General features: G+C 44.0%; 1 protein-coding gene across 1 annotated transcript in view; it reads left to right on the top strand.

Moving 5' to 3' along the window:
* Positions 1–23377, top strand: part of AEBP1 (AE binding protein 1) — a 64832-nt gene extending 41455 nt beyond the window's left edge. Inside the window, exons 11-22 of the mRNA XM_060787684.2 lie at positions 1627–1736; positions 3447–3586; positions 4232–4316; positions 5156–5300; positions 6664–6755; positions 7739–7862; positions 9331–9527; positions 11738–11917; positions 13342–13690; positions 16134–16273; positions 19691–19790; positions 21470–23377. Coding sequence (XP_060643667.2) covers positions 1627–1736; positions 3447–3586; positions 4232–4316; positions 5156–5300; positions 6664–6755; positions 7739–7862; positions 9331–9527; positions 11738–11917; positions 13342–13690; positions 16134–16273; positions 19691–19790; positions 21470–22047 — 2240 coding nt within the window. The 3' untranslated portion in view covers positions 22048–23377. The remainder of the gene's footprint in view (positions 1–1626; positions 1737–3446; positions 3587–4231; positions 4317–5155; positions 5301–6663; positions 6756–7738; positions 7863–9330; positions 9528–11737; positions 11918–13341; positions 13691–16133; positions 16274–19690; positions 19791–21469) is intronic.
* Positions 23378–23379: the final 2 nt, after the last annotated feature.

Genomic DNA, 23379 nt, shown 5'->3' with positions numbered 1-23379 from the left:
TCTGGAGAACAAGCCCTATGAGGAGCGGCTTAAGGAGCTGGGCATGTTTAGCCTGAAGAAGAGAAGGCTGAGAGAGGATATGATAGCCATGTATAAATATGTGAGAGGAAGTCACAGGGAGGAGGGAGCAAGCTTGTTTTCTGCTTCCTTGGAGACTACGACGCGGAACAATGGCTTCAAACTACAAGAGAGGAGATTCCATCTGAACATGAGGAAGAACTTCCTGACTGTGAGAGCTGTTCAGCAGTGGAACTCTCTGCTCCGGAGTGTGGTGGGGCTCCTTCTTTGGAAGCTTTTAAACAGAGGCTGGATGGCCATCTGTCAGGGGTGATTTGAATGCAATATTCCTGCTTCTTGGCAGGGGGTTGGACTGGATGGCCCATGGGGTCTCTTCCAACTCATTGATTCTATGATTCTATGTATCGAACTGCTTTTTCTGTCAATTTGTTGTAAAACATGATGTTTTGGTGCTGTTTGAGCTCAGCCTGTGATTGTGTTTCAGGATCAGGGTGCTTTGGATGTGGGGAATGATGTCAATGAGTTTCAAGATGGCAATGGTTTGGTCAATGATATTGATGCAGAGAATGACCAGGAGATCCCTGTTCAAAGTCTAGTTTCCCATGAGAATGTCCCTGAGGGGTGTGGGGATGATGGTGTACTTCCTGAATCGCTACCAGAGAGTTCCCAGGATTTGGAGCTTGAAAACAACTCAGCACCTGGGCCAGCTGCAAAAGTTAATGAGCAAATAGACGGCAGGAGATTAGTCAAAACAGACAAGCTGAACAGTGGCTTCAGCGTTCTGCCAGGCTCCAACAGAAAAAGATAAGGGAATCTCAACTAAAGCAAAACCAATTTCTTGGTGCTTGGGATAGCTTAATGAGGGGATAAAAGTCTCAAGTACGGGAAATGTAGCTAGATGAAGCATCGTTTGGAATAAAGTTAATTTCTCCTCCTTGTTTCATGGAAGCCCTGCTGGAAAGATTCATGCTTAAGTATTTTTGTTCCATGGTTTTGATTCTTGGATTTAAGACTGGATACTCATGCCTTGGATTATATTTCCTGGTTTTCTAGATTTTAATAAAGAAGTGTGGACTTGTTTTCATGGACTTTGCTGAACCTTACCCTGGAGTATTTTGTTCCTGCTTATCTTCTTACCTAATTGGACTTACCTATTTCTTTAAAGTGCTTTTTTACTTTGTGTTTTTTTTTAATTATCTCCAATAAAAGGATTGTTTTCCTATTCAATGTGTGGTGTTTAAAGTCAGAGGGTTTTTCCTGTTCTGGAGTGCAACAGGTGCTTAATTTGTAAAACCATAGGCTTTTCCTTAATCCCTACTTATTACCAGCATTTTCATTTATCCAATATTCTGCTGGCCCATTTATGTTGAATAAGTGAGATTCTGCTGTATATCCAATTTTCTCCCATTGGATATACAGGGTGGGCAAGGATGGGATTGTGGGTAGAGACATAGCCCAAACTGCCATGTTTTGGTGTTTTAGGCTTGGTGATTACTCACTTTCAAATAATAATTAGGAGAGGAGGTAGTGGATTTGGGGCCCACATGCTGCATTTAATCCATCCCAGACGACGGAAATGTAGACCGGTTAACCTATTGTGCTTTGCAGAGTGCCCTCCCATTGGAATGGAGTCCCATCGCATTGAGGATGACCAGATATTGTCTTCTTCCATGTTGCGGCACGGCTTAGGAGCACAACGTGGGCGTCTCAATATGCAGGTAGTGCAGTGATAGACAGCAGCATTAAAAAAATAACTAACCACAATGGAAATTCTTCTTCTGGTCACCAAACAAGTATACCTGCCTTGAAATGAATTCAAACATTCCTCTTCCCTAACTGTCCAATTGCCAGGAATTTAATTCCAATCTAAACGACCAGAACATTTAAACCTGTCTTCGTGAATGGATGCTATTTTCTCCTTCTAACATAAAACAATAGAATCTTAGGGCTGAAAGGGACCACAAGAGGCCTTCTAGTCCAATCCCCTGCTTCCTTGCAGATGCGTCTGGCGGGGACAAGAGACAGGGTCTTCTCAGCAGTGGCCCCTCAACTATGGAATGTCCTGCCTAGAGATATAAAATCGCCTCCCACTTTCCTGACTTTTCAAAGAATGGTGAAAACCTGGCTTTTTGAGCAGGTCTTCCCAAATATGGCATAGTTATATGAAATTATGGAACTACTTAATGACACAATTGAATAATGACTTGATATGGAGACGCTCACAACATTGTTTTAAGACTTTGTACGGTTTTATATTTTTATATTGTATGTTAATGTTTTTAATAGTATTTTATAATTGTTTTACTTTTTAATTGTTATGATTGTTGAGGCATCGAATTGTCGTCAATTGTAAACTGCTCCGAGTCACCTCTGGGCTGAGAGGGGCAGTATATAAATATGGTAAATAAATAAATATATACAGAAATACAGAAATGTATTTCTGTATAAACTAAAGCACTCCTGAAAGTTACATAATTAAAATGTGTAATTAAAACATTTGCTTATTTATTTATTTCGTGTCAAAATAAATAACTCTCTGCCCCGGAGTGTGGTGGAGGCTCCTTCTTTGGAAGTTTTTAAAAAGAGGCTGGATGGCCATCTGTCAGGGGTGATTTGAATGCAATATTCCTGCTTCTTGGCAGAATGGGGTTGGACTGGATGGCCCATGAGGTCTCTTCCAACTCTTTGATTCTATGATTCTATGAAAAGCATTACGTAAATTAAAATAGAGGGAGCACAAGTGGTTAAACAATTTTTGACCAAAAACAGACAACAGCAACCACATTGCCTGTAGCTTTAAACAATTCTTCCTCTGTGCATGAGGCAGGGCATCATGGACAAGCATACAGGTGTGGAGTTGTTTGTTCTGCTCTACAGTCACACAAAATGAAGGATTCTTCTAGGAAGTCCCATTTTGCCAGGTTGTCTTTTGATCTGCCCACTCCACTTCTGTGTCTGTTCAGGGATTTCCAAGTGAGCACTCTTGGTTTGCTCCTGGAGAAAGACCCTCGTTGGGGGTGGGGGGGATCCATTTTGGATTCCCTGGTTTAGCTGCCCAGAGGGATACTCTTGCTGGGGGAAAATTAAGAGGAGTGGTGGTTCTCATGAAGCTCTTCCTTGATTTGAGTCCACTGGGAAGAGGCTGACAGCCATGCAGTGGATGGCTTTCACAGTGTTCAACCTTATTTCTCTCACAGCAGCAACTTCCCATCACACATCGGGGGGGGGGGGGGGGGGGACAATGCCAGCTAGCTTGTAGAGTTCATCAACAAGTGTAGGTTTAAGATGTCCTGTGATTATTTTGCATTTTGTTCAGTGCTATATTCCCACATGCTGCTTTCAACCCAGGTGTCACCCATCCTATATTTGTGCATTTCATTTTTCTTGCCTAGATTTAGTACCTTAGTCTTGTATGTTCTCCTTTCTAGGCTGGGTCCAATGAAGATGATTACTTTGATGGGGCTTGGTGTGCAGAAGATGACAGCCGCATACAGTGGCTCCAGGTAGACACCAGAAGAACGACCAAGTTCACAGGAATCATCATCCAGGGCCGTGATTCTCTCATCCAGTATGTATGGGTCAGGTTAAGGTTAATAAATGAGCGGGAAGCAGAAAAAGGAAAGCCTCTGGTTCCTCAGTATCAGAATTAAGAATATCAGAAGCTGTCTTACCTTGAGCTAGGCCATTGGTCCATTTAGGCCAGTGTTTTCAACCTATGGTTCCCCAGGTGTTTTGGTCTACAACTTCCAGAAATCTTAACAAGTTTACCAGCTGTTAGGATTTCTGGGAGTTGAAGGTCAAAACATCTGGGGACCCACAGGTTGAGAACCACTAATAGCCCAATTATGATCATTTCTAACTAGCAGTGATTTTCCAGGGTTTTAAGCAAAATCTTGTCATGGCCTTACCTGGAGATCCTACTAGCCAGGTTTTTTGGAACCAGGTAAGATCAGGTGTGCTCATATTGGTAGCTGATCCCAAGTAAAATGGTTTTCAGTCCAAACTTTGAAGATGCCCAAGGTGCTGAACTCTATTCACTCTGTGAGTAGACACATCACACATTGGACAGCAGAGCCACCAGCCTCTCATAGTATTGCCAATAGATTTCTTTGTTACTTGTATGCTTTTCATAGAAAAATAACACCAGAATGTTGAATGTTGTATCTGACAAGGACCTTTCATTCCAATTCTTTGCCTTCTTCCTTCCCTACAGCGATGATTTTGTCACTACCTTCTACGTAGGTTTCAGCAATGACAGCCAGAACTGGCAGATGTACAGCAACGGCTATGAGGAAATGGTACGTGCTTGTTCAGCTGGTAATCCTGAATGGATCTCGAAATGGATCCATTGTTATGGAATTTCCACTTTCACTGTGGTTGTGAACCAGTGAACTGTCCTCGGGGATACTGGACCTTAAGACCTCTACTGAAGATCTTAAGACCTCTTCGGAGATCTGTAATTTGAAAATAAGGATTTGAGAACCCCTAAATCAGGGGTCCCCAAACTAAGGCCTGGGGGCCGGAAACGGCCCTCCAGGGTCAGTTACCTGGTCCTCACTCAGGGTCAACCCAAGTCTGAAATGACTTGAAAGCAATACAACAACAACAGCAACAACAACAGCGCTATCTCATCAGCCAAAAGCAGCCCCACACTTCCCAAAGAAATTCTAATACGTTTATATTTGTTGACATTGTTCTTCATTTTAATTATTGTATTGTTTTAAAGTGTTTTTTGCACTACACATAAGATATATGCAGTGTGCATAGGAATTCAAGCCCTCCAATCCGGCCCTCCAAAGGTTTGAGGGACTGTGACCTGGCACTCTGTTTAAAAAGTTTGGGGATCCCTGCCCTCAATGGGTGGTTAAATCCATTGATTTGTTTATTTTATTTATGAACTTCCTTACCACCCTTCAACAAATACCTGGACAGAAAGAAACTTACCTTTCTTGATATAGGTGTCTGCATGCTGTACTTTTATTCTTATTGTTAGATGTTTAAAAAGCACTGTTTTAAATTAGTTGGCCAGAATTCTGTAGGGGATTTGCATCTTCATAAATCTGGAAGTTAGAATTGGGCAGGTCCATAAAATCTGTTTGCAGACTCAAGTCTCTATCTTTTTCTCCCCTTCTCCCAGCTTTTTTATGGCAATGTTGACAAGGACACCCCCATAATGACTGAATTCCCGGAGCCAAAGGTTGCCCGCTTCATTCGGGTCTTCCCACTCACCTGGAATGGCAGCCTTTGTATGAGGATGGAAGTTCTGGGGTGTCCCCTCTCAAGTAAGCATTGGAGAAAGTGTGGTCCTTGGGCTTTTAGGTGGGGCAGAATAGCAGTGAGGCTTCGTAATTGTATGTTTTCCTGCTTTGAATGTTGGTAAGAGTTTCCCCTAAGTCTAGTTGTGTCCTACTCTAGTTGTTGGTGCTCATTTCCATTTCTAAGCCAAAGAGCCGCCGTTGTCCATGCCATGTGGCCGGCATGACTGCATGGTATGTATGTATGTATGTATAAGGGAGCCCCCGGTGGCGCAGTGGGTTAAACCACTGAGCTGCTGAGCTTGTTGACCGAAAGGTCGCAGGTTCAAATCTGGGGAGCGGTGTGAGCTTCCGCTGTCAGCCCCAGCTTCTGCTAACCTAGCAGTTCGAAAACATGCCAATGTGAGTAGATCAATAGGTACCACTCCGACGGGAAGGTAACGGCACTCCATGCAGTCATGCCGACCACATGACCTTGGAGGTGTCTACGTACAATACCGGGTCTTCAGCTTAGAAATGGAAATGAGCACCAACCCCCAGAGTCAGACATGACTGAACTTAATGTCAGGGGAAAACTATGTATGTATATGTATATTTCCATCAGAGTCTTAAACAAAGTTCCCAGGGAGATCAACAATCAATGCTATCAGACAGGTGGACAGGTATACAAACCCCTATATGCTTGTTTACAGAGCTTGGGAAAGGTATTTTATGGACCACATCTTCCAAAATCCTCCATTGGTGATGTTGGAATGTCAAGTAGAAGTTGAGAAAGTTAAGTCCTAAGATTATAATTCACAGAATGCCCCAAATAACATGACCATACTGGATGGTGGATTCTAAGAATGTAACGTTTCCAATATAAGCTTCTTTTAGAAAGAAAACCATTGCTCAGTGGTATGCTACATATGTCCCATGAGGAATGTTCTCGGTCCAGTCCTTGGCTTTTGCAATTTCTACAACAGTAAACCAAAAAAAGAGGTGATGGGGTGACCTCTGTCTTGGAGAACCACTGGCTGATAAAAGAAACTCTTCCCCTTGGAATGGAAGATCAAGCTTTCTAAGTAAAGATGTTTACATTGTCTGAGGTCACTGACTAAACTCCCAATGACTATGGAGTTTTGCTTTCCTTCTCAACTCTACTGCTTATTGTTCTGTGTCTTCAAGTCAACTGAGTCACAGCTACCTCATTGCAGGCAAGATATATTCAGAGGAGTTTAGCCACTTCATTCTTCTTGGGCTCAGAAGTGTGTTTTGTTCAAGGTCACCTGGTGGGTTTCCATGACCGAACTGAGACTTGAACCCTGGTTTCCCACACTCATACTACAGCATCACACTGGGTCTGCAAAGAATCTCAATGAAGTGAACTGCCTCTTCCTTTTCCCCCTAGGCATCCATAGCTATTATAGCCTGCAAAATGAAGTGATGACATCAGTAGACAATCTGGACTTCCGCCATCACAACTATAAGGACATGAGACAGGTGGGTCTTATTTTTGAAAGTTAACTGCTTTCAAAACCTTTAGCCAGGTGTAAACTTAGTAGAAAGAAAATAGGCTTAAATATAAGGCCCAAACCATTTGTAGTGGCTTTTCGTATATTTTACTTAAGTGGAATGGATCTGAGGTCTATTTATCAGTAAGTGCCCTGTTTATATGGTCTTCTTGTTTATATGGACTATTTTACATCATGTGTGAAAGACATTGCAACGCGAAAGTGACTCCAGCCTATACATCCTTGCTTCATTCCACTGCTTCCAAAACTCTGAGAATGAGCTGTGTTCTTTATGAATTAGGCATTGGCAGCTTTAGGAAAGTCTTAAAGTCTGCTTAAGTTAGAATCTGATATCTATAAAATGATATCAGCACTCAGGAGCCACAGAATATAAACTTTGCTGTGTTTGTGTATCTGTAATTGATGACTTTGTACTTTATGACATTGTAACAGGATGACAGCTGATTGTATCAGTCTTGTAGAGCTGCATCTTTTTTGTGATTCTTCCTTAAGCATTGTTTAAAGTAGTCTTGAATATAGGTAAAGCTAAAGGTTTTCCCCTGACATTAAGTCCAGTCGTGTCCGACTCTAGGGTGTGGTGCTCATTTCTAAGCCAAAGAACCGTCGTTGTCCGAAGACACTTCCAAGCTCATGTGGCTGGCATGACTGCATGGAGCGCTGTTACCTTCCCGCTGGAGCAGTACCTATTGATCTACTCACATTGGCATGTTTTCAAACTGCTAGGTTGGCAGGAGCTGGGGCTGACAGCGGAAGCTCAGGCCGCTCCCCGGATTCAAACCTGCAATCTTTCAGTCCTTTCAGAATGAACAAGTTGAGTAGCTCAGTGGTTTAACCCACTGCACCACCGGGGACTCCTAGTCTTGACTATATTGCTGCAGATTCCATCCTATTCTTCCTCTTCTCTTTCAAAGAACCATTAACTGAGTGAGCAATTCTTTCCCCTCCTCTCAGCTTATGAAAGTGGTGAATGAAGAGTGCCCCAGCATCACCCGAATCTACAATATCGGCAAGAGTTCCCGAGGATTGAAGATCTATGCCATGGAAATTACTGATAATCCAGGAGAGCATGAACTTGGTAAGTGTTCCCACTCGCCACAAGGCCAGTCTGAATGAAGTGTAAGTGGATTCCACTACATTGAAATTTGTAATAGTCCGTTCTCCTGGTTTGCAGAAGTGGTTACAGCTAGGAATGTGGGAGAATGTAACTTGGTTCAATTTAACTAAGTAAACGTGAAGTTATGTTAAATAAAAGGTGACATAGAAGTCTGGCAAAAGATTTCATGGCCGGAATCACTGGGTTGATGTGTGTTTTCCAGGCTGTATGACCATGTTCCAGAAGCATTCTCTCCTGGCCGTTTCGCCTGCATCTATGGCAGGCATCCTCAGAGGTTGTGAGGTCTGACAACCTCTGAGGATGCCTGCCATAGATGTGGCGAAACGGCCAGGAGAGAATGCTTCTAGAACGTGGCCATACAGCCTGGAAAACTCACAACAACCCATTCCATAGTCTGTTTTTTCAACTTTTGGGGGCAAAGTTTAAAAAAAACCTCCTCATATAGTGATCCTTTCCTCTGTCCCAAACCTTCACATCATGTCTTTAGAATGTGTGTGCGCCTTCAAGTCACCTATCTGTTTGAATCTGGTAGGGTTTACTTAGGCAAGGAATGTTCAGAAGTGGTTTTCCCATTTCCTTCCTCTGAAATACAACACCTGGGATTCATTGACATCATCCCATCCAAGTACTAATCTGAACTGATTCTGCCTGACTTCCAAGTTCAGATGACAACTGGCACCATTGGGATAGGAACTGAAATAAGTAAACTATAAAATGAACAAAAACGAGGACAACTTTAGATGCATCAGTTGATATAGAACAATGATTCCCAACCTGTGGTTTGCGGACCACCAGTGGTCCGTAAGAACTAAAATATAGTCCGTGGCTTCACCATTACTAAACCATCGCAACGGACCATGCCCCCTTGCTCATGGCCATGTGCCTATGGTGAGGAGGTGAGAGAAAGCCATTAGGGACAGTTTCTTGGGTCTCGTGCTCTGCTTTTCGTATTTTTTTCCAACCTCAGTCCCCTCCCCTTTTTTTACAGGGGCATTAACAAAATCCATGGATAATAACACAGCCCAACCAAAAAGAATTCTTTGTGTCTTCATTTTTAGGCTTGTTCCTGGGGTTGTTTGGGGTGCTGATTCATAAAATTGCATTGGATAGACCACATCAGCTCTGGATTATTAAATATGGTTTTCTGTGGGCAAGCAGATGGTGACTACTGGATGGCCTGTGTTCTGTATCAGAAACTAGAGCTGATGTGGTCTATCCAGTGCAACTATTTAAATCAGCACTTCAAATAACCAAACCAAATCTAAAGTTGATCAAAAGCTGATTCATAACCCTTTTGTTACTAATGTAAGAGAGTGGACCCTGTCAAAAAAAGTTGGGAACCACTGATATAGAAGAACCATGGTAAAGTTAAATGCTCCTTTTTTCCAACTGAGGCATAGGAAGACCTTCCTTTTTTGTCTTATTACAGGAGAACCAGAGTTTCGCTACACAGCTGGAGTCCATGGCAATGAGGTGTTGGGGCGCGAGCTTCTGTTAATGCTGATGCAGTTTATGTGCAAAGAGTACAAGGATGGGAACCCGCGTGTGAGGAACTTGGTGGCTGAAACCCGCATTCACCTTGTCCCCTCACTCAACCCCGATGGCTATGAGATTGCCAGTCAAATGGTTAGATGATGATGATGGTGATTTCATTTTTTCCTGCTTTACTCCCATGGGATTCAAAGGGGTTCACAAAGGTTTAAAAAGCAGAAATACATCAATTAAACACACGAAAGCCAATTAAAACAATAACCCAATTTGACTGCGCCATATACAACAAATTAATAACTTACATTTTTAAAAATTCCCTAACCTCAGGTTACTGAGGTTATGAGTAAATCAGGTTAAACAAGATCCCAAGAAACTCCATTTTCATTAGGCTGTGTCACATTTGCGGAGTCTAACATAGCATTCAGAGATATATTGGCAGATGCCTATTTTAATTCATCTGGGTAGTCCTGGCTCCACAAAAAGGTCTTAATTTGTGATTGAAAGGCCAGCAAGGAGGGGGCTGGTTGTACCTTTCTAGGAAGGGAGTTCCAGAGCCGCAGGGTCACCACCGAAAAGGCCCTCTCTCTCATTCCCACCAACAGCTCTTGCAATGGTGCTGGGTCCAAGAGAAGGTCCTCTCCTGACAAGGGCTTAACTGGACTGGTAGGAGGCGATGTGGTCCCTCAAATAGGCAAGATCAGGTCTTGCAGATGGGATTAAGAGAATGGAACTAATAAAAGGGTTAGGACTTTGAAGCATATAGTTAGGTGGTGATATATCTTTGTATTAGGGAAACCACTGGTCGTGCTGGCTGCGTAATACTGGGAGTGGCAGTCTCAAAAAGTAACTTATCCAAGTTTTTTCGTGAATCAATACATTTTATGTGCTTAGATTTTAAAAGTGTGTGAGGATCCGTTTTGGTTCTGTCTTACCAAATCACTGCAGTATACAGAAATTATACCCCTCACTTTATGGAAGACTGGCAGGGAGTCTGCCAGTCTTCCTTAAGACCTGGCTTTTTACTAGAGCATTCGATCCCAGTTAATTTTTAATTTTTGTATGTATGTATTTTATCTTTTACAATTTAGCTGTCAATCGCCTAGAGCATTCTCGGATGGAGGGCGATTAATAAGTGATTAAATGATGATGATGATAATGCTGATAAATGTATTATCTGTCTCTCCTTGTGGCATCTCTCTCTCTCTCTCTCTCTCTCTCTCTCTCTCTCCACACATACAAACACACACACACTCACATAAAACTTAGATTAAAATTCAATAATAAAATTCAGATTAAAATTCACAAGTTAAAATTGACTCGATAGGCCTGCCAAAAGAGATACATCATAAGTTCTGTCTTAAATTCTGAGACCTAGTTTAGATATTCAAAAATTAAATATGCAACTTAGAAGAGGAAATGGATATTGTTATAAATTGGCTGCAACGCACACCTCTACAACTCCAGAGTTGGGAGAAGTCTTAGTTGAGTATCACACTTGCAATGAGCAAAAATGTACCGTATTTTCCGGCATATAAGACGACTGGGCATATAAGACAACCCCCAACTTTTCCAGTTAAAATATAGAGTTTGGGATATGCTCGCCGTAGAAGACTACCCCTCTTCCAATGCACACCAAATAAAAAAATAAAAAGTATCAGATTTGATTTCAAGATGGTAATTTTCCTATTACTGTACCTACTTCTCTGCCTCTCAGATCTCGCACCTGCACCGCTTCACTGCAGTCTTCAGGAGCGAGATCTGAGAAGCAGAGGAGGAGGTATGGTAATAGGATACAAGGATACAAGGGCGGGCCAGACAGGGAAAAGAGGTGTGTTTTTCTGGGCCCAGAGCCACTCTATCTCTTTTTTCCATACCCTGGGCACCCTGGACGCCTGCAGCTTGCTCCACCCTTCACTTATACCTTCCCAGTGAGGCGCCCCTTCACCTCACCATCGGGATCGCATTAAGTCCCCAAATCCTGATGAATGGATTTTCTTCTACTGTACTTGTACAGAGTTGCCCTTAATGCTTTCATACAGTTGCTGCATACAGCAGAATGTGGCCACTGCCATTTTTGAGCTCCCCCCACAATATGCAGCAACCACAGATTCTCCAATCCGGAGAATCAGCATCCGCTCTATGAGACGACTCCTGTGTATAAGATGATCCCTGACTTTTGACAAGATTTTCTTGGGTTAAAAAGTAGTCCTATATGACAGAAAATATGGTAAATGTTTTCTAATGTTTTCTAATGGTGTAGGCAGTCTCCACCCAAATGTACATATAGGCACGCATATATGTTTACCACAGAGCCCCATGAGTTCATTTTGGTCTTTCTTTTGCAGGGCTCAGAGCTGGGGAACTGGGCCTTAGGACACTGGAATGAGGAAGGGTATGATATCTTTGAGAACTTCCCAGATCTCAACAGCATCCTCTGGGCTGCAGAAGAAAGGAAATTGGTACCACACAAAGTCCCCAATGACCATATCCCCATCCCTGAACATTATCTTGCAGATGATGCTTCTGTAAGTATTCCAAATTTTCTGGCTACATGTATATTTCACCTTTCCTCCAAAAGGTTGATGCTTTGTTCCCATTCTGTCATCCTTACAGAAATCCCATAAGGTGGGCAACAGTGATAGGTTGTCTAAACAAATGGAAAAAATACATGGAAAACACTCTTTTTTTGTGCTAATTGAGAACACATGATGTGCAACCAGTTTCACAGTGAAAAGTGTTGGTTTTAGGTGTTAATATGACTGTTTTTTAATGGGGGAGTGCAAAGTGGGTGATAAGACTGGCATAAACCATAAAGGTAATTGTTAGGTTTTAAGCATTCTGGGAAAGTGGGAGAGATGCAGCCTTTTTTAACGATTTGGATTTGAGGAAGTAAATCTGCAAGGATTTAAATGCTCATAAGAATACTGTATTTGTGTTATTTTGGCTGATTGTTTACTGGCATTTTTGTTTTAATTTATTTGTTTCTTGTCTAAACCGGATGCTTTCCAATGCTTCCATGTGCACGATTTAAAGCATATCTCTACCAATAGCACATTTTCCTGGTATTTGTCTGGCTCTGGACTGACTCTACCATTTAATAGCATGGGCACTTTTGGGAGAAAACCTTAGAATCCTATAGTTGGAAGAGACCTCATGAGGCATCCAGTCCAACCTCTGCCAAGAAGCAGGAAAATCATATTCAAAGAACCCTGACAGATGGCCATCCAGCCTTTGCTTAAAGCCTCCCCTTGGGAGGCAGCAAGAAGTTGTGACTTGGCCATCTGTTGGGGGTGCTTTGATTGTGCTTTTCCTGCATGGCAGGAGGTTGGATTAGATGGCCCATGTGATCTCTTCCAATTCTGTGATTCTAACTGCTGGAGGATAGAGCTGTGTAACCCATACCACCCATTCCCCCTGTTCACCAGTCTAGTCTAGTCTAGTCTGGGGAGAGTGTGGATGAGCTCCCTCTGACAGCTCCAGCTCCCCATGCGGGGACATGAGAGAAGCCTCCCACAAGGATGGTAAAACATCAAACATCCGGGTGTCCCTGGTCTAGACAATAAAATGCCAATAAACATAGCAAAGAATTATTATTATATTTATCTCTTCTTCTGGCGACTCAAAGTGGCTTAACATAAAAGCATCAGCATACAATTTCAAATATACAAATATGCAAACATAAAAACAGAATTAAGTTACAAACCAATGAAACAATCGGGGCACCCTCTTGTTCTTCACCCCAGGCATCCCAAGAGCTGCTCTCCATGATCTTAGGCTCCTCTGTAATTCGGATGCGTCAGGATATGAATTAGACTCCTTGGCATGAAAAGTATTCATACATTTTCTCTGAGCAATGCTTCCTCTCTGAACACTCGCTGACAATCTCCAGTGCTGATTTTGTCCCTCCATCCAGCATCGCTCCCTCACCACTGTGTGTTTTCCTCCCCAGATGGCAGTGGAGGTGAAAGCCATCATGGCCTGGATGGATAAGATCCCATTTGTGCTCGGAGCCAACTTCCATGGTGGGGAAAAATTTGTTTCGTATCCCTTTGATATGGATCGTCCTACCAGCGAAAACGAAGTGGCCCCTCCTCCTCCTCCACCACAGGATGACTATGAAGAGGAAACCCCGGGGAAAAAAGAGACCCCAGACCACGCCATCTTCCGCTGGCTGGCCATTTCCTATGCCTCAGCTCACCTCACAATGACCGAAACCTTCCGAGGAGGATGCCACTATCAGGATATGACCGATGGAATGGGGATTGTCAATGGTGCCAAATGGCATCCTCGAGTGGGCAGTAAGTCTTGAGCAGAGAGGTCTATGTATGAGCCCAGTGTGTTACACAGGAATAACTGGAAAGGACAGGCGCCCCCGGTGGCACAATGGGTTAAACACATGCGCTGGCAGGACGGCCAGCAATTCGAATCTGGAGAGAGCAGATTGAGCTCCCTCTGTCAGCTCCAGCTCCCTATAAGGGGACATGAGAGAAGTCTCCCACAAGAATGGTAAAACATCGAACTTCCAGGCATCCCCTGGGCAACGTCCTTGCAGACGGCCTATTGGGCTTGAGTGTTATCAGTATGCCGATGACACTCAGCTGGTGCTGAAGATGGAAGGCCGACCGGACTCTGTACCCGATTGTTTCCATCAGTGCCTCGAGGCCGTTACTGGATGGCTGCGTGCCAGCAGGTTGAGGGTGAATCCAGCAAAGACGGAGATCCTATGGCTGGGTGGACCGGGCAGTGGGGACATCCATCTGCCCACCCTGGATGGCGAGGCGTTACGCCCGTCATCATTGGTAAAGAGTCTGGGAGTCCTTTTGGACCCTCTGCTGATGATGGAGGCCCAGGTCTCCGCTGTGAGCAGAACCGCCTTCTTTCACCTGCGGCAGGCTAGACGGCTGGCCCCCTCCCTGTCCAGGGACGACCTAGCTACGGTGATCCAGGCCACGGTCATCTCAAGACTGGACTACTGTAACGCCCTCTACATTGGCCTCCCTCTGTCGGTGATTCGGAAGCTCAAGTTGGTACAAAATGCAGCTGCTCGGCTTCTTGCGGGAATTCCGATGAGATGCCACATAACACCAATCTTACTACAGCTGCATTGGTTACCAATTGAGCACCGGATCACTTTCAAAGTGATGGTACTCACCTTTAAGGCCTTGCATGGTCTGGGGCCAATGTATCTGAGGGATCGTCTCACCCCCTACCAACCCCAGAGATCCCTCCGTTCTGAGGACCAAGATCTATTGGAAGTCCCCAGTGTCAAGACCTTGCGTCTAACGGCAACCAGACGCAGAGCCTTCACAGCAGTGGCGCCATCAGTCTGGAATGCTCTGCCACCTGAGGTTCGTGCCCTGCGGGACTTACCAGCTTTCCGCAGGGCATGTAAGACATACCTGTTCCGACAGGCTTTTAATGTTTGATACTGTTGTTTTTAAATTGTTTTAAATTGCTTTTAAACTCCGAGCCCCAGGGTAGTGGCGGCATATAAGTTTAAATAATAATAATAATAATAATAATAATAATAATAATAATAATAATTCTCTCACACCACTTCACTTCACTTTATTTCTTAATTAGTCGCTCTCCACCAAGGTGCTCTGAGCGACTTACAGTCTAAAATAGCATTTACAATATAAAAACATTCAACATAAAAACATTCAACAGTGACTATTTGGCAAATTAGATCTGATTACTTAAATGCACAACCAAACAGTCAAGTCTTGAGTGCCTTTACGAAAGGTCGCTACTCCGACATTGCTCTAACGTATGGAGACAATGAGTTCCACAGAATTGGAGCATAGGTCGAAAAAGCTCTACTATGCCTTGTAGCTTCCAGGTGTACCTCCCTAGGGCCTGGTATATATAGGAGATTTTCCTGGGTGGATCGAGGTGACCACTGATGGAGAAAAAGAATGAGGCGGTCCCTAAGCTATAAAGGTCCTTGGCCATTTTGAGCTCTAAATGTCAGGATCAGGATCTTGTAAGAGATCCAATGTTCTATTGGTAGCCAGAAGCGACTTGTAGTTTCTCAAGTCGCTCCTGATACCAAAAAAAAAAAAAAAAAAACCTGCTCTAGCAGGCATGAGCAAACTTGGTCCCTCCCTCCAGGTGTTTTGGACTTCAACTCCCACCATTCCTGACCGCCTCAGGTGCCTTCCTTTTCCGCCTATGCCTGTCTCGAGCATCCTTCTGAAAGTGCCAGGGCCAAAGCGAGACAGAGCCTGGGAAAGCCTTTCTTTCCCGCGGAGAGGCTCATCTTCTTCCCGGCGTCCCGTGGGCAACGTCCTTGCAGGCGGCCAATTATCTCACATCAGAAGTGACTTGCAGTTTCTCAAGTCGCTCCTGACATGGGAAAAAACCCCAGAGAGGATAAGAAATACGCAGTACTTGGATTTTTGTTCTTGTTTCTGCCAGACATTTTTATTATCTCACTCATTTCATTTGTCTTCCATTTCATTTGTGTCTAAAGTGTGGGAGGATATTGTGAGAGTAGAGTGGGGACATCCAACTGAATGATTCCCACACCTATTCTACATTAAGCACAACAAAAATATCTCCTGTTTGTAACAAAATAGTTTTCTCAGGTACACCAATTCCCCTGCAACAGGAGTGGGCAGAAGGTAGATTGGGATTTACGTTCAAAGCTGTCTCTATTAGTGGCCATCCAACACACCATGAAGAAGAACATGCCATAAAATAAAGAAAGATGATCTTTTCTTTGTGCTGCTCTTCCAGGCATGAACGATTTCAGCTACCTTCACACCAACTGCCTGGAGCTTTCCATCTATCCAGGGTGTGACAAGTTTCCTCATGAAAGTGAATTACCGCAGGAGTGGGAAAACAACAAGGAATCTTTATTGACATTCATGGAACAGGTAATAATAATAATAATAATAATAATAATAATAATAATAATAATAATAATATATTTATTTATACCCCGCGACCATCTCCCCAAAGTGGACTCGGGGCGGCTAACATGAGGCCAAGCCCAAAGATACAACACAACAAAATAAAATACAATATGCAGACAACAAAAATTACATCAAAATAAAATACGTACAGTAGCAAAATAGGATAAATAAAACAAATTACCACAATATAAAATAGAACAGAATAGGCAGGCCAAATGGAGGAGGTAAAATGGTAAAACCCTGGATGAGGTAGGGAAGAAAATACGTAATTGAGGGGAACCCAAAAAGAATAAACAGTGGGGTAGGCATTCAGTTTAGGACGGGGGAAAGGGTATCATAGGGGCAACACTAAAGGGGAGCAAACAGAAATGGGATAAATGTGCACTCTCCAAAGGCACATCAGAAGAGCCAAGTAAGGAATCGTGTGTGGTTGGACCAGGGGATGGATGGAGAGGCAGTTGGCTTGTCCAAAAAAGACACTTGCTTCCTATTCTGTGAACACAGTTGGATGGTTGTACAGGGTGGTGGTACAGTTCAGTTGGATGGCATGCACAACTTGGTCCAAGAGATCTAGGAAGTCATAGAATCATAGAGTTGGAAGAGACCTCATGGGCCATCCAGTCCAACCCCCTGCCAAGAAGCAGGAATATTGCATTCAAATCACCCCTGACAAATGGCCATCCAGCCTCTGCTTAAAAGCTTCCAAAGAAGGAGCCTCCACCACACTCCGGGGCAGAGAGTTCCACTGCTGAACGGCTCTCACAGTCAGGAAGTTCTTCCTCATGTTCAGATGGAATCTCCTCTCTTGTAGTTTGAAGCCATTGTTCCGCGTCCTAGTCTCCAAGGAAGCAGAAAACAAGCTTGCTCCCTCCTCCCTGTGGCTTCCTCTCACATATTTATACATGGCTATCATATCTCCTCTCAGCCTTCTCTTCTTCAGGCTAAACATGCCCAGTTCCCTAAGCCGCTCCTCATAGGGCTTGTTCTCCAGACCCTTGATCATTTTAGTCGCCCTCCTCTGGACACAAGTCTTGAAGGAACAGACAGCTAAATGCGCCCCCTCCTATTGCTCTTCCCTGAGGCCATGACGTCACACTATGTAATGGTGGCACAGTGGGTTAAACCCTTGTGCCAGCAGGATTGAAGACCGACAGGTTGCAGGTTCGAATCCAGGGAGAGCTTGGATGAGCTCCCTCCGTCAGCTCCAGCTCCCCATGCAGGGACAGGAGAGAATCATCACACAAGGATGGTAAAACATCAAAACATCTGTGTGTGTCCTATGCAACATCTTTGCAGACAGCCAATTTTCCCACACCAGAAGTGACTTGCAGTTTCTCAAGTGGCTTCTGACACGAAAAAAAAATGTAATGGTAAGACCAGTTCTGGTGGGCAGGGCTAAGGATTCTTCACTCTTCTAGGTGTCACTCCATTGGCTAGGTCTGTTGGGAACAGGAGCTAAACCTTTATGCTCCAGCCCCTTTTAAGCAAAGCTAAGCAAATATGGGGAGCAACTTGAGCAGGACAGCCCAAGAACAACACAATTAAATGCCAGGTTTAAACAGGGAGGAGGGGTACTTTCAGAGTTGACTTAGACATATTTACCACAATGGCATTCTGATATGTACAAGAGGGAGTATTAGCACACTACTGACCTAATTTCCAAGAGCATGTATGCCAGCTGGCATCACCTAAGTCTCTTCCACATTAAGGGCATCACATGAGTCTGTGCAAGTGGGGCTTCCAGCCATGTGGAACAGATTGGCATCCCATTGGTGACATATGCAGGCATAAATATCCAGCTGGTGGCAAAATAAACACATTTATGCATGTGGGACTCTTGCCCATGCAATAGTGCACTTTTTTTTGTCGTGTCAGGAGCAACCTGAAGACCTCAGAATAGTGTGCAAATGCGCATTGCTTTTGTATTTCCACAATGCGTTGTCAGTTGTGGATTTCACTAAGGCCTTCGACAAGGTCCCCCATGACCTTCTGGCAAACAAACTAGTCCAATCTGGGCTAAGCAAAACTAAGGTTAGGTGGATCTGTAATTGTTTAAATGGATAAACCCAGAGGGTGATTCTCGCCAATGCTTCATCCTGGAAGGAAGTGACGAGTGGAGTGCCGCAGGGTTCTATCCTGGGCCGGTCCTGTTCAACAACTTTCTTAATGACTTAGATGAAGGGTTAGAAGGCATGATCATCAAGCATGCAGACGACACCAAATTGGGAGGGATAGCCAATACTCCAGAAGGCAGGAGCGGATTCAAAACGATCTTGACAGATGAGAGAGATGTGTCAAAACTAACAAAATGAAGTTCAACAGGGACAAATGCAAGATACTCCACTTAAGCAGAAAAAACAAAATGCAAAGATACAGAATGGGGGACGCGTGGCTCAAGAGCAATACGTGTGAAAAAGATCTTGGAGTCCTCGTGGACAACAAGTTAAACATGTGCCAACAATGTCATGTGGCAGCAAAAAAAAGCAAATGGGATTTTGGCCTGCATCAGTAGGAGTTTAGTGTCTAGATCCAGGGAAGTCATGCTACCCTGCCTTGGTTATACCACTCCTGGAATATCGTGTCCAATTCTGGGCACCACAATTGAAGACAGATATTGACAAGCTGGAATGTGTCCAGAGGAGGGCGACTAAAATGATCAAGGGTCTGGAGAACAAGCCCTATGAGGAGCGGCTTAAAGAGCTGGGCATGTTTAGCCTGAAGAACAGAAGGCTGAGAGGAGACATGATAGCCATGTATAAATATGTGAGAGGAAGCCACAGGGAGGAGGGAGCAAGCTTGTTTTCTGCGTCCTGGAGACTAGGATGCAGAACAATGGCTTCAAACTACAAGAAAGGAGATTCCATCTGAACATTAGGAAGAACTTCCTGACTGTGAGGTGTTCAGCAGTGGAACTCTCTGCCTCAGTGTGTGGTGGAGGCTCCTTCTTTGGGGGATTTTAAGCAGAGGCTGGATGGCCATCTGTCAGAGGTGCTTTGAATGCAATTTTCCTGCTTCTTGGCAGGGGGTTGGACTGGATGGCCCATGAGGTCTCTTCCAACTCTATGATTCTATTGACTCATTGTTCTGATACAGGAGTTCTGTAATGTCACTTTCCTGGCAGAAACCCATGCAATGCTGAAGCAAGGTAGGATTTCAGCTGTGGGCAACCTCTTATGAGCAGGTTAATGGTGATGAGCATTCAGGATTTAAATGTTTGTGAGTTCTTCCTAATAGATAATGCTGGACACTATAGTTATAAAAAGGTTAAAAAAAGCAAACCCAAGCTCTGTTTTTAGAAGTCATATTATAGCCAAATGAATCCAAAAGATCCAGGTGCGACAGAAGTGACTTAAATTCAATGGTATCAATTTCTTGCAGATACATCGGGGCATTAAGGGTGTTGTGACAGACCAGGAGGGTGATGCCATTGCAAATGCCTCCATCTCTGTTGTGGGGGTCAACCATGATGTGAAAACAGGTATGTCTGTAATACTGAGAGTGGAGGGACTTGCATTGATGTTGTTTAGAAAATTAACATGTCTTTCAATTGTAAATCACTCTTTCGCTGGATATGCAGGTATTTGGCAATGCCAGAAGAGAAGTAATGGGGAGCGGGTGGGGGACCTGGATTTATTTTATATAGTTTAGGGTAGGGATATTCGGGTCCTCCAGGTTTTTGAATCTGAAATCAAGATTCAATTTGCAGAAGCAGAGGCTGGATGGCCATCTGTGGGGGTGCTTTGAATGCAATTTTCTTGCTTCTTGGCAGGGGGTTGGACTAGATGGCCAATGGAGTCTCTTCTAATTCAGATTCTAAGCTCCAGTGTTGCTGATAAGATAGGAAATGTGTCTCCAGCCATTGTGAGAAACCAAATGATAATTGGAATGGCTTTTTGATCGTATGGTTTTAATAATGTTTTAACCTTTATATGATTTTAAATTCATATTTTAATGTATATGTTTATTTTATGTCTGTTGTGTATATGGCATCAAATTATTGCCTTCGTAAGGCCGCTCTGAGTCTGCTTTGGAGTTAAGAAGGGTTGGGTATAAATACTATAAATAAATAATTGTGTGTGTGTGTGTGTGTGTGTGTGTATATATATATATATATTTATATATATATATATATAATAGTAGAAAGTTGTCTTGTATGACAAGGGTGGGCAACCATAGAGGGCTAGGCGATCACATCTCTTTTGGAGATTTTGGAGGACTCCGCACTACATTGTGCCTGCTCCACAAAATAAAATTAAAGAGGGGGTTTGCTCTAAGGGGCATAGAGAACATATGTTTTCGGCCTCCCTAAGCTATTTTAGGAACCTCCGGTAGTGCAGTGGGTTAAACTGCTGAGCTGCTGAGCTTGTTGACCAAAAGGTAGCAGGTTCGAATCCGAGGAGCGGCGTAAGCTTCCGCTGTCAGCCCCAGCTTCTGCCAACCTAGCAGTTCGAAAACATGCAAATATGAGTAGAGCAATAGGTACAGCTCTGGCGGAAAGGTAGTGGCGCTCCATGCAGTCATGCTGGCCACATGACCTTGGAGGTGTCTATGGACAATGCCAGCTCTTTGGCTTAGAAGTTGAGATGAGCACCAACCCCCAGAGTCAGACACGACTGGACTTCATGTCCAGGGAAAACCTTTACCTTAAACTATTTTAGATCCATAAAAAGAAATGTATTTTAGTGGTGGGAAGCAAGTGGAAGTCATTTGTTTTGGGGGATCACCCTTCTCGAGGCCATTTAGAGGACATATTTTTCAAATGTTTTGCCAAATATTCTTTTTTAAAGCTCTGACAAATCCAGAGGGCATCCTGATGTGGTGGAAATGCCCTCTGCGCCCCCTAGAGGTTGTCTTGGGGCATTATGTAGCCAAAACATTTTGACCCCTCCATAGTATCCTGGGTGCTTTTTACTCATCCTGGTTGAACAGTAGGAAGCCTCCTTGTACAGAAAAGAGGGTCTTGCAAATCTAGTGATTTACTGTAATTGGGTGAAGCTCTCCTGGGCAGAGACAAGTTTTCCACATTTTGTTATCACATCCTTTTCAGTGGCACTTATCAGTGAATGCAAAGTATGTTTTTCAACGCCAGTTGTATTTCCCTGCTCCCCATATTAAGCAGCATCCTCATCAAATGTCCCCCATCCCGATCTGTTTCAGCAAGCGGTGGGGATTACTGGCGCATCCTGAATCCTGGCGAATACCGCGTCACGGCCAGAGCGGAAGGCTACAATCCGAGTGTCAAAACCTGCAATGTTTTCTACGACATCGGAGCCACCCAGTGCAACTTCATCTTGTCACGGTCCAACTGGAAACGCATTCGGGAGATCATGGCCATGAATGGGCACAGGCCGTTGGGAATGCCCGTATCTGGCCGGCCCATGACACCCCGGGAGCGCATGCAATGGAGGAGGAGGATGCGCCAGAGGGCTCGCCTGCGCCAGCAGATGCGCAACCGGCTACGGCAGACCACACGTGCTCCAACGACTCCTGCGCCGACCACAGATTTCCCCTTCTCGTTCAGCAGCACCACACTCCTTCCGTGGAGTCAGGAGGCTCCCACTGCCCTACCGGCCACTACCTGGGAAACGGAGATCTACACGGAGACAGTGACTGAATGGGAAACAGTGACTGAGGATGTAATAGAGGGGGAAACCGAGGAGACCAGAGAAGAGACCACGGGCACCGCTTTTCCCATGACCACAGTAGAAACGTACACAGTAAACTTTGGAGACTAGAAGCAGCTGCCCAACATGCTGTGACTATGGGCCGGAACATTTGTAAAATATTCGTAAAGCTTGCCCTGCCTTCTGTATAATGCTGTATCCATTCATCATCAGCTGCTTTTAGAATCCACTGGGGAATCCACCGCTTTGAGCAGCCTCCAACAGCCACAGCACTTACTTCTCTGCCTGTCTCTCCTTTACATACACACATCTTTCTGTGCAGAAACAACAGTTTGTCTCCCCCAAAGGCCTGTTATTCCAACCATGTACACTAGGGGGGCCTGGTGGCGCAGTGGGTTAAACCGCTGAGCTGCTGAACTTGCTGACTGAAAGGTTGGTGGTTTGAATCTGCGGAGTTGGGTGAGCTCCCATTGTTAGCCCCAGCTTCTGCCAACCTAGCAGTTTGAAAACATGCAAATGTGAGAAGATGGTACCGCTTCTGCGGGAAGGTAACAGTGCTCCATGCAGTCATGCTGGCCACATGAACTAGGAGGTGTCTACAGACAATGCAAGCTCTTCAGCTTAAAAATGGAGATGAGCATCAACCCCTACAGTCAAACACAGCTAGACTTATTGTTAAGGAGAAACATTTACCTTTTTTATACACCTAGTAAGTGGGAAGTTGAAGTGAGTATGCCATGTAGTTGAGCTGGGTTCTGAAGCACAAAACAGAGTCATGACATCTTCCCTCATGAATCTTTTTCTTTTAAAAAAAAACTGTTTTCTCCTCTGTCTTTACAAAACTCCTTACAGTGAGGCCATTATAAATGAATTTACAAAAAGCTCTGTTAAGTTAAATGCAATTGGCGTTTTAAAATCAATATATGTTACCATACCTAAATGTGCTTGATTACAATTTTTTTTCAGGAAAACCCAGTTTTTTTGGGAAGCTTGATTAGTAAAATATCTGAATGGAAAGTGGCAAGAGACTCCTGAGTACCAGAGTCAAAAGAGGAAAGCATAGAAAGAGCTCAAGATGTGTGGGAAGGAAGTGCCATCAATCCTGACTACTGTGTCAGCCGCTCATAAGTTTCTAAATTTGCAAACCTCTTTTTCAGTCTTTACCTTCTTGCTTATGAGAATTGAAAGTTTGCCAGCTTTCTCAGTGATGCCCAAAGTGCTATGAGATCTATAAGAGTTCAGCCTGACCTCCTCACTATTTCAAATGTAGCTTCTCATCCAGATAGTTGCTACAAGGAGACTGTCCTTTGCAAGTGCCGGGTGGCAGAAGGAGAGATTGTTTTTTCCAGGTTCAGTATTCCAGGCCAATGAAGTGCAATCATAAGCCCTTCTGACTTCGTAAGAGTTCTTGTGTATTTGAATAAAGTGGTTTATATAAGAAGG

Source organism: Anolis sagrei, chromosome 7 (genome assembly GCF_037176765.1).
Source record: "Anolis sagrei isolate rAnoSag1 chromosome 7, rAnoSag1.mat, whole genome shotgun sequence".
Lineage (NCBI taxonomy): Eukaryota > Metazoa > Chordata > Lepidosauria > Squamata > Dactyloidae > Anolis > Anolis sagrei.
The sequence above is the reverse complement of the archived record's forward strand: the minus strand, read 5'-3'. Positions and strand labels throughout refer to the sequence as shown.